The sequence below is a fragment of the Dendrobium catenatum genome, unplaced genomic scaffold (assembly GCF_001605985.2).
Source record: "Dendrobium catenatum unplaced genomic scaffold, ASM160598v2 fragScaff_scaffold_313, whole genome shotgun sequence".
NCBI lineage: Eukaryota > Viridiplantae > Streptophyta > Magnoliopsida > Asparagales > Orchidaceae > Dendrobium > Dendrobium catenatum.
This window is the reverse complement of record NW_021318775.1, coordinates 3,219,733-3,232,001: the sequence shown is the minus strand read 5'-3', so window position 1 is coordinate 3,232,001 and position 12,269 is coordinate 3,219,733. Positions and strand designations below refer to the sequence as shown.

The following is a 12,269-nucleotide window of genomic DNA, read 5'->3' as shown; positions in this document are numbered from 1 at the left end:
CATCATCCACCTCCCGCAACCGTTTGTCGGGAATGATAAATTGGAAATTAACCTCAGCTCACAAAGAGCGAATGATGTCGGGTGTATCACTACGATTCATCCTCAAAAGTCTCTTGCCAACAGGACGTGGCACGTGCCCTCTGGTCGGTGGTTTTGCCCGAAATGGCACCATTATATTACGATCACGGCCAAAGCCCGTATGTTCCCTAAAGGCGTCAAACCCTTGAGCGATGGATCATAGGGTATATTCTATAGGCATAAAGCCCTCTGTCAGCTAAGGTGGATTCATATATATCCCTTTAGACAAACATCAACCCAGGTCTACGAGGTATTCTTGGACGAAGCAACCCATGGCTGCCGACAAGGTGCCTTCTGTCAGGTTGGGTCGACTACCTCCTCTGACTAAGTAGACCAGGGATCATGACAGCCCGGGACGACGGAACCATGGGATACTTGATCGGGCTCGTCTTCATTCCCCCACCACCAGTTTTAAGTTTATGGTGATAAACTTCAAATTCCAAATTTCAAAATTCAAATCCAAATTCAAGATTCAAAACCCTAAACTATTGCTATTATACGATAGGTTTATAACCTATGTGACATCCTTAACGACTAGCCTTAATCGAAAGTTCTCTCTTATTATTGGGAGGGGTAATTAACTATAGGGGCTTGCGCCTATAAGAAACCAGAACTCAGATCAAAAAGTCCTCACCAAATGAGGGCGAAATCTCTGGGTAGTGTCTTATCTAAAACCCAATCTGCCTTCTGAAAATTCCCTCGGGATCACATCCCTAAAAATTGGAATTTTTCGGAGCCCAGGCCTCTATTTATGTTTTATTGAATTGTTGGTTTGTTAAGTTCAAAGGCCATATTAGGAATGTTATCCCTGCTCTGATGCTTCGGTTCTTATGGTTGGATAGAAATAATTTTTGCTATAATGGTGTGCCTATGAATCACCTTAGGATTATTCATAATGTGAAAGATAAAATTAGGAACCTCTTTGCTGCAAGTTAATTTCTTCAAGAATTTCACTAAGGGGCTGTTTGGTTGCCTGAAAAAGAAATGCAGTGTAAAGTAAATGCATGTAAGTAAATGCAATGCATTCTAAATACTTTAAGCCTGTTTGGTTGTATGCAAAATAAAACGCATGAGAATCGTTTCCCTTGTTTGGTTAGATATATCCAGGTAAAGTAAAAGCATTTTTTTGTAATAATTTATTTTAAGCATTAAAATAAATATATTTATAAAAGCAGTGTATTTATAATAATTTGTATTATTTGGTGTTATATTTTTTTTAATATAATTTAAATTATTTAAACCTAAATCAAATTAAGATAAAATTACTTCAATCAATTAAGCTATTTTAGTATCTCTGACATCCTCCGACCCAAAAAACTCCTGCGAAGCCCTTCTAGCACTAACCTTGCCCTTTTAGACCCCAGCCGTAAAATAGCTATGAGCTGATTCAATGAACCTGAAGAAACATCATGTTGAAGTATGTCGGATGATTAATTTCCGCTCACATTCTTAAACAATTTCAAAAAAAAAATTAATCGGTTTTTTTGTTGACTGGATACTCTTGGGAGTAAAATTGCAAGCATCTTGAAGTCATCGTTTATTCTGATCAATTTTTTTTTCTCACAACAAGCCCAAAGGTCATCCTCTACCTTTGAGCGGGTTTAAATTTCATATATAAAGCAAATGCTGTAAAACTTTTGCATCAAACCACTGACAACAGGGTTAAAATTTCATATATAACGGGTCGACCTCTTGCAGCATTTGCTGAAGCACATTAATATCCATAAGAATAAAAGAAAGTTTAAATAACTCTAGACTAATTTACGTGTAAATGAATTATATTGTTGGTTGTTCAATTTTTCACCAAAATAATTGCGTATAGATTGTACAGAGCACCCAAATGTTGATATCCTCTCGCTTAACACTTCCGAAAGTCACAAGGGATGCAAGGCTCTTCAATGAAACCTAGTTCAGTCTTAACGGCTAGCTACTGCTATAGCTATGAAAGTTCTTCATTACTCTCATCTCCATTTCACGTGTGTTCTGGCCTTCACTGCTCGTTACAGAGGGAGCAAGACCATATTCCACTGGTTGTTCCACTGTACTCGCACTTGAATTTACTTGACTTCGCAATGCTAATGTTTTGAACTTCTGCATTGCTTCATTGTACATTTGAGAATCGTAATCAGAACTAGCATTAGTAGTATAGGAGTCATGCATTCTGCTATGGCCTGGTTGCATGCCTTCATTCAGTTCTTCAAGGGGAACACCTCCTTCTAAAGCCCGAAGAACCTGTCGAGTTCAACATGTTATTTAAAGCAATATCTAATATAAGATTGATTTATGTTAGACAAATTGTTGTTATGCCTGTTGCTTATGCAATCACAGCAAGTGAACTTGTAAAAATTTGATTTTTTTTGTGTTAAGATGAGAAGATAAATGCTAAAATATTAAACTACAAATTCTCAAAAGTAGAGGAAAATTTATACTATCGAGCATTTGTGTTCTAATTTTGATGTTTGTTTTCTAATTTTGAAGTAAAAATGAATGAGCTATTATCATGAAAATTATCTTTTCTTGCAAATCAAGAAACCATATATCATTTGACCCAGCATAAGCAGCACTATGTTGCAGATCTCACAAGCTTCAGCTTTGTGAGATCAAATAAAAACCATTTATGTAATAAAACAAATAAAGTTTCTAAAACCTGACGAAGCCGTTGCCATTTATATCTGCAACAAATTAATTAAACTATCATGTAACAAAATGGATCGACCGAATCGTAAATACAGAGAAATGGGTTTCTTTTCTCTTTCTTATCAAAAACGTCACTTTTCTGCTTGCTGTTTGAAGTGGAGAAATGAAGATGATAGCAGAAAAAGAAGCGGACTTGGGCTTTAATCTTCTGTGGGGACAAATTAGGAATTGAAGAAAGCTGGTGGAGAAAGGCGTGGATGAGTTTGATGAATCCCCGCAAGGAATCGAAGGTACAGAGAAAGAAATTTGATTTGATTACAACGAAGGCTCAGAAACAGGGAGAAGGTAAGGTCGAGCAACCCACGGGAATGAGAAAACCATGCAGAATGAGGTCCTTCCAATATGAATCTTTCTTCAAAGTACAGAAAGGATAAAGCTTTAACTTCGAATCAGTCCGCCGACTGGGCTTGTGCTTGCGAATCAAAGGAATTTGGAAGAGGGAAATGGCTCCGTGTGTTTCGGCTTCTGGAATCCGGAGGAGATCAATGCCATGGTCTAAGAAGCGCGCGAAAGGGATAGTTACCTTCAGAACTTGCGAGCTCCGCTCATTACTTCCGATGAAAATGTCGCAAATTCCGCTCGGACAGGTAAAGGGAACGTCGTCGAAGGAGCGAAGTCGAACGAGAACGAAGGGGCGAAGAAGCTCTCGTGCAATCTTACACCTCCTGCGAAGAAATGAAGCCGAACAGCAAGTTCTTCGTCCAGCGAATTTATAACCCGCTCAATATGAGCGGGTTTCTAATGCGCGGAAAACTCACTCATTAATACACGCCTAATGCTTCGGGCGGTTTCCATTTGTTCCACTCAAAATTAACCAAACAACCAAATTTCATAAATACATGTATTTGTTTTACTTTACACTCCTAATTCAGACAACCAAACAGCCCCTAAGTACCACACTGCTGCAGTTGATTTTGGGATTAAGTTCAAAGGGGATAACAGTTGTAAAGTTACTAGAAGTATCGCGTGGCTTAAACCTCATGTTAATTCCTTTAAGTTAAATGTGGATGATTTTGTTAATAAGGATTCGGTTGGTTGTGGTGGTATCTTAAGGGATTCCAATGGTAACTGCATTATTGGTTTTCCTGGGCCTATTTTCAATGGGAATGTGATTACTGCTATTTCTTTTGCTATCCTTTATGGGGTTAGATTATGTCTCTCTCTTGATTGCATTAATATTATGGTGGAGGTCAATTCTTCTTATTGTTTCGATTCTCTTATTTTGAGAAATGAGAATAATTGCTCTTCTAATTTGTTTTACATTAAGAGAGATATTTAAAGGATTTTGAACATGATTAACTTTTCCTTTTTGTCTATTGAAAGGAATGGGAATGCTTGTGTTAATGCCATGACTAAGTTGGGTTGTGTTTAGGACTCTATGAAGGATTTTAGTTTTGCTAACCTGCCCCTTCTTGTTAAGGGCTTGTTAAAGCTGGATAAAATTAATGTTCCGTATGCTTTTATCTATGGGGGTGGTGGCTGCTGTTTCCTGGTGGTTTTTCTGCTTTTACCTTTGGGATTGTTCTGTGTGGCTGGAGCTTTGCTCTAATTGCTGGTTTTCCTGAGTTTGTTGGCTCCCTGCCTTGTTTGAGGCTGTCTACTGCTGGATTTTCTTTATCTTGTTGTTCCGGTTCTTGGTTTGGCTGAGGGTTTGTGTGGTCTGGAGGTCTGGGTTATTTTCTCTGGGTTTATTTGGTGTTGTGTTGTCGGACACAGTTTTTTCTGGTGAGGTTTTATGTTCTTTTGTTTGGCTGTTGGATGTTATTAGTGTTTTTAGGTTACTGCTTGTTTTGGTTAGATCGGTTGGTCTTGGGAGTTTTGGCTGTTGCTTTGGCCCTCTGGTTGTTTCTTGCCTCTGGCTGTGTTGGTGTAGCTGGTGGGTGTTTTTTGGTGGGGTTTGGACTAATCTTATTAGGTTGCTTTTGTTGTGGGTTTTCGATTCTATGTTCTGGGACCCTTTGTATTCGACGACCTTTGGCTGGTTGACCTTTAGTTTTTTTCTGGCTACTTGTTGTGTTGGTGCAGGTGGTGGGAATCTTGTGGTTTGGTTTGGCTTAATCTTCTTGGTTGGCATTTTGGGAAGTCTTTGGATACTAAAATATGGGTTCCTTTGGCTTTTCATCGGTATTCTGCTGCTATTGGTCTTTTCCTTTTGAGGTATAATGGGTTGAGCTATTGGAGTCTTTACAAATTGGATAACTGTAGACTGTTTTAGCTTAGTATTGGTGGTAATTGTGACAATTATGTTTGCTACAATAGGTTTTTGATCTATATTTTCTGTCAATTATGTTTTTCTAGCTTTTACTTTGTTTTGCAGAGTTTTTGCCTTGCAGGTGTCTGGCTGTTGAGTGGAACAGAAGGTTTTTGGAGCTCGATATTTATTTTTGTACCTTTATGGTTTTTTGGGTGCTCGTCCTTGTGCACCATAGAATGTACCTAGGATTATGTGTAATTTTACTTAGTAGGGAACTCGAGCTCATAGGTTTTTTTGTTCTTTTAATTTTTGTTGCTCTTCGGAGCAGTAATGAGCTTTAGTTCCCTTTAAGGACCTTGTAATCGTTGTTTTTTATTAACGCGTAGGCCCCTTCGTGGGTTTCTCCGAAAAAAAATCAGAATCAAATTCAGAGATTTCCTCTTAGACATTACTCTTGAGAATACATAACTGCAGAAGAAGACACTAATTAATCATGGACTTTAACTTATTACTGTTTCTTAAAGCAGCTTTCTAGTATACAAATTTTATTTTTTATATTAAAAAAATGCTTCAAGAAGCAATATAAAAGCTTTCCCAAACGAGTGCTTAAAACAGATAATGTTTGAAAAAAAGTTCATATGTTCAACATTGCATGAAGTGTAAATTGAATGAAATTTAGATCAAGGGCAAATTTGATTAGGATTGTTTTAAAATTTATGGATTTATTTTAAGATGAGGTAACATAAGGATAATCAATATTTCCTTCTTTTCACTCATCTCAAAAATAATTCTAAAAACCTTAAAATGCGATATATTTTGATCACAATTTTTTTTTTCAATTGAATCTTTAATAGGCATATCAACAGTGAGGAAGAAAATACATAGAACTATTCCTAATGACAAGCAATTGAGGGATATGAAATTTCTAAATTCATGGTGCTTCTGTAATGATCAAATGTTGTATTTTGCTCTCACCAGCAAAAGAAATATTGAGTATTTTCATAATAGTTCGTTGTTCCAGGCGAATTGATAAGCATGTAAGTTTGTTATGTTTTTGATTTTGTATCAATATATTAGTAGGTTGGTCTAAGAAAAATGTTAATCTAAGAAGCCTCAATTACCCAAATGATTACTATTTGGTTGGCAATTAAGAAGTTAGCTGGACTCCTTTGTTGCCTATGAGATTAAGCTGTAAGCTATTCTCTCTCAAGAGCAGTCCTCTCTGATATGGGGGGAAAACGTTACCCTACAAAGAATGCGTATTGTCTAAAATAGATACTGATCATAGTATACCAACATAAACAACTACTATGCTACCTGCAAGATCTATATAAGAATCCACATGAGAGCAGTCAATGACTTAAGCTTCATTTGGGATAGTTTTCTCTCTGAATTTTAAAGTAAAATTTTAGTATAATTTTTTTATTAAAAAACTGCTTTAAAAAACAATAAAAAAGCTATCCCAAATGAAATCTTAGTTGTTGAGACCGAGCAGTAGCATAGGAGAGGAACATAGCCAACTTCTCCAAACTTCATGTTTACTATCAGGTGGTGGATCATAATCTATTAACTATAGCCCTTATCCCTCAATTATGATTTGTATGAAGTCATTATTTGAATGAACTCAGGCCAAGATTAATCTAGTGTGGGCTCTGAAAATTCGGCCCCAGCCTACCCGTTGCTTTTCAGGGGAGTTTTAACGGATTAAGTTCTGGGATAAATTTTGGGAAGGCATATTGGGTTTGTAGATAAGACACTACTCAGAGATTTCATTTTCATTTTGCGATGACTTTATGATCTGAGTTTTGGTTTCCTATAGGCGCAAGCCCCTATAGTTAATTACTCCTCCTAATAACGAGAGATAACTTTCAATTAAGGCTAGTCGTTAAAATATATATGTAGAGAATATATGTTATTTGACATATAATAGCAGTATTAATTGAATGTTTGGAAATTCGATATTTAAAATGAAAAATTCACCATTTTGCACTTAAAGAGGATGGTAAGGGAATGGATGATAGACCCGATCAAGATCCCATGATTTCGTCATCCCGGGCCATTGTGGTCATTGGTTTACTTAGTCAAAGGAGGTATCGACCCAACCTGATAGAAGGATCCTTGTCAGTAGTTATGGGTTGCTTCGTCCAAGAGTACCTTGTAAACATGAGGTGATTATTTGACTAAGGGGACAAAAGGAATCCACCTTAGCTAATAAAGGGCGTGCCATATCGATTATGTCACATTGATTAATATATCAAGTATTTGATGCTATTGAGTAACATATGAGCTTTGACCATAATCGTAATTTAGTGGTGCCATTTGGCAGCAAACTTCCCAGTTCAGAGGGCCTCGGTCATAACCGTTCATCCTACGGTATCATTTGGCAGCAAAACTACCGGTTAGAGGATACGTACCATGTCCTTACTGGTAAGAGACTAATTAAGAATGAATCTAGGGATATTCTCGACTAGACATTAGCTCTTTGTGAGCTAAAGTAAATTTCAATTTGTCCATATCGGCAAATTATTACGGACGGTGGATGGATTTTACTTTAAGTATTTTGATGATTAATTTTATTTTTTAAGTAGACCAAGGACCATAATGGCCCAGGACAATGGAACGATGGGATCTTGATTGAGTCCATCATTCATTCCCCACCATCTGCTTTAAGTGCAGATGATGAAAATTTTATTTTAAATATCAAATCTTTGAACTTCCACTACCTAAGCCCATGCTACTACTATATGCCAGATAACATGTATCTCTACGCATCTGATTGATGACTAGACTTAATCGAAAGTTCTCTCTTGTTATCGGGAGGGGTAATTAACTATAGGGGCTTGCGCCTATAGGTAACCAAAACTCAGATTATAAAGTCCTCGCAAAATGAGAGCGAAATCTCTAGGTAGTGTCTTATCTACAATCCCAATCTGCCTTCCCAAAATTTACCTCAGAAATCAGTTAAAACTCCCCCAAAAAGTAGCGGGGAGGCCGGGGCCGAATTTTCAGAGCCCACAGTTGAATGTCTAGAGATGACATTTATTTTCATAGGACAAGATGTCATGCATCAATGCCTTGCACTCAGAACATTGGCATCATAGTACTTGGCCACTCTTCTATCGACCATTTTTTTGACTAAGCGTGCAACTTTGCAAGCAACTTGGGACTTGATTGCAAGCTTTCTTCATTCACCTCGTCAATAAAATTTTTTTAAAAAGCTAGAGTTGTGCAACATGTAATCAATAGGTAGAAGGGCTTCAAAATCATCCAACATGACAAAATGCATTTAACCCTATTAAAGTTTATAAAATCGTTCAGAGTGACCAAAGGACAATGGGTAGCATCTTCACCAATTTGCCTTTACTGCCTTTTATTTTTCCAAATGTAATTAAAAATAAATTTACTAGTAGCTACTACCTACTTATGACTCTTGAATGGTAAATTAAAGAGAATTTAAGGTGGACTATCTATTTCTCATAGAACACCTTGCCATTCTTATCATTAAATTATGGGTAATTGTTAGTGATGATGGAGGTCGACTATGCCGTCAAATGATGTCAATGATTGATTCTGCTTCGATTTTATACAAGCACATTTGCATTATTGAATATTTGATTTTATATCTATCATTGGCTTGATTGACAATTAATTGAGAATCAAAATTTATAGAGATATGATGGGCCCCGATTCCTTGAACAAACCTCAAGCCACCAAAGAGATCTTGAACTCATCCAAGTTGTTAATTACTTGAAAAGTTCTTCCTAGCATGTCATAAGATGATGCCAACCAGGTTTTTTCAAGACAACACCAATTCCCATTCCTTGGATACCCTAATGGTCCATTTATATGCATCAACTAGAGTAGGTCTTCATGGGTTTCCTTCTTGGGAAAATCTATCTATATTTTGAAGTTTGTGATGAAGTCAATCAAGGCATATACCTTGATCACAATTCTCAACACATATGATATTTGTAATTGCTTGAATTATACTGCCCATTTAAGAAATCATAAAGAATGATTAACCTTTAATAGCATGATTTTTTTTTGTGAATGGTCAGTAACAAATGGGATTAAATGCACTTGGAAGTAAGGATCTAGTCATCAAGAGGAGATGACTAATGTTGGAGAAAGATTCTCCATGCAAAAAAAAAAAAAAAGAATCCAAGCTCCTAAAAAAAAAAAAAAAAAAAATCCAAGACCCTCTCAGGATCTTGCCTAATTAAAGGAGGATCATTCACATCCAGCCCTTTTGAGCAGAATTAAGCAAATTTCCACCTCAAGAAGAGGTAATGAAGAGAGTAACTACTTCAATTGAGAGAAGACTATATCATAGTCTTCAGTCACTCAAAAATGTTTAGCATTATACTAGAATTATAAATAAATCAGCTTAAGCTGGCCACTCCACCTAGTAAGCATTTGTAAATCTTTTGAAGTTCTTAGTGGAAACACATCAAGATTCAATTTCATATTATCAGGATTCACTTCAATGTCTTAAGGAATAATCATGAATTAGTCTTTACACCAACGATACACTTTTATTCGATGATAACCTATTACATGTATGACCTAATTTAGCATTTGAGGATATGACAGAAAAAGGAGGGTTGTATGTTCGTGTTTTTTATTTTATTTTTTGACTTGCGGATGATATAGGATTAAGTTAAAATACCTTAAGATTGAGTATATTCATTGCAGACATCTTCCTTTCATGTATATGTATGGCCTTAGTCAACAGTTATGAGGGATATGACAGATGAAGAGCAGGCTAAAATCATCCGCTAGGCTAGTCCTATATATAGGACTAACGAATGATCTTATATATAGGACTAGCGGATGATCTTGGAGTAAGTTTGAATATCTTAAGATCAAGTATCGTTCATTATTTTTTCATTCTATTTGTTGTAGATAATAAGTTTGCTTCATGATTTTAGCCTGCTCTTCATTGAATAGAAAATGGTTTGCTAGTTTGACCTTCCATGTCTACTCACCTCTTCTATTATTCATCATTTGATTATAAGATCTACTTATGAATCCTATAAATGGTGATCTAATCAACAATGGCATCCTTCTCTTTTCTCTCCACCTTATACCTCATGCATGTGCTTAATCTTCTTACATCAATTTGGTTGATTAGGTTCAACATCATCAATTTTGCATCAAATAGGCCCAAGATCGTGATTTCAAGTATGTTGAGATTAGTGATCACAATGATGATGATCAAAATGCTATCCCACTTAATCAATAATGTTATCGAGAATGTTGATGGCTTCAAAAAACCCAAGAATGATGGCTTCTTTTATGCAAAACCTGACATCTTTAAAGTTTTTGATATTGTCTCTAGAGAATTTGTTCTTATCATAATGCAGCAAAATGGGTTCCCACCAATGTTCATTAGTTGGATTAAAGATTGTATTGAGAATGTGTCTTATTCAATATGTATCAATTGGAATTCAGAAGGCTTCTTCTCTTCTTCTTTTGGATAAAGTCAAAGTTTTCCTCCTTCATACGTTTTATTGGAATGAAAGAAATTTCTAATCTCTTTGATAGGGAAATTAATTCTCACAACATCTCTACTGCTCATATTGGCTTTCATATTGGCTACCTCATGTATTTTGACGACCATCTTGTCTTTGGAAAGGCTAGTAACTAAAACTTACAAGCTTTAAAAGACATACTTAATCACTTTAAACATCTTTATGGGCTAGAAAAAACACTTCTAAGAGTTCCATTATTTACTTGAACAACACTAAAAATCAAATACATCTCAACCAAGTGTTAAATGTCCCAAGTGCTATTAAAAAAATTACCTACTTTGGTATACCCATGTCCATTAAAAGACTCCTCATTCAATATTTCTCTCCCCTTATGGACAAAGCCTTCTCTCTTCTCGATGGATGGAAAGCAAAGTCTCTCTCTTTTGCTTGGAGATTATAGTATCTTAAATTCATTATCTGCAATAGTGGATCAGAGGTGCTATACAATTTAAACAAAGTTTGTTCTATATTCTTCCTGACATTTATTTTCCTAAAAATAAACTTAAGGTCTTCCTCCCCATTCTCAAGCCACTTAGCTCTACCTCTTTGAATTTCCAAGAAGCATAAGCATTATAAGCAAGTTGTACCTTTAACAAGAATTATGTGCGAGTCATGTGGAAAATCAAAGAATAGATTTTTATTTTTCTTTGTGACAGCAAAAAGGTGTATACTTTCTTCACTAGCAAAGGCTATAATGGCAAAATGAAAAAGATTAATGGAATAAATGGGTTCATAGATCACTTCTCACTTCTACACTTAAAAAGCTTCTCCATCAATTAAAAGTAGGATAGATAAAAAAAAGTTTCTTGCAGTGAAGAAGTAAAATTTTTAAGTCATCCTTATTCCTTGTGGCTGCTATCTGGACGAGCCCATCATCGCCATAAAGACCAAGAATTTTGACTAGCTAAAATTTCTTACTGCAATGGAGACTTGCTGGAGGCCAACAGCAGCTTGGAGGTTTCTTTTGGGGATAATCTCTTGTGGCTAGCCACAGGGATAGGTGTTAGATGGGACTGCCAGCCGTAGGGACAAATGCCCATACTCTACAAAATGACGCCACTATAGGTTGCATAAGCCTCATCCCCATCGAGCTCCTACCCACATCGATAAAATGAGAAGTGAAGGCCTCTGGCTTGCCCCAGCTCCCACACCTAAATTCTCCCAAACCTTTGCTTCTCCACTCTCTAACCCACATCCAAATCGAAGGCCCTCCGACATCCTCCCTCCTCCCGACCTCCAAGACCCCATCAATCGAAGCTTCAGCCCCGACCTAGTAGCCTCCGTCTCCGATCAAACTCCAAAGCCCGACGACCTCCTCCTCCGCTTGCTTACCCAAATTCCCTCAACCAGCCAAACTCCAGGCCCAGACTTCCCATTCCTTCCTCCAGACTGACGCCTCCCTCTCTGCCCCAAATCAAATCCCAAAAACCCCTCTCTTCCTCTGGCAGAGAGAGAAAGAGAGAGAGAGAGAGAGAGAGATCCTTACCTAGCTTAACTGACCTCCACCTCCACTGCTCAAGCCTCTAGTCATAGATCTCCTTAGATTTTTGATCTCCCCATCTCAAGCCTTCAGCCGACTGACCCCCTCTCATAGCTGCCCGAGCCCATCTAGCTTGTACTTGAGCCCCTCTTAACCTAGCTGAACCTCTCTAATCAAGTAAACAAATATTTAGATTTGGAGGAGATTTTTTTAAGTTGTTATTATTATAATTTAAAATATTAATAATGTTATTAATATTAGTATTAATAATAATACCACTGTCATT

The 12,269-nt window shown here is 36.8% G+C and overlaps 1 protein-coding gene across 1 annotated transcript in view; it reads right to left on the bottom strand.

The window, feature by feature from the left end:
- Positions 1–1,838: 1,838 nt before the first annotated feature.
- The window catches only part of LOC114579324 (proline-rich receptor-like protein kinase PERK1), a 13,174-nt gene continuing 2,743 nt past the window's right edge, over positions 1,839–12,269 (bottom strand). The window contains exon 2 of the mRNA XM_028693527.1: positions 1,839–2,310. Coding sequence (XP_028549360.1) covers positions 2,002–2,310 — 309 coding nt within the window. The 3' untranslated portion in view covers positions 1,839–2,001. The remainder of the gene's footprint in view (positions 2,311–12,269) is intronic.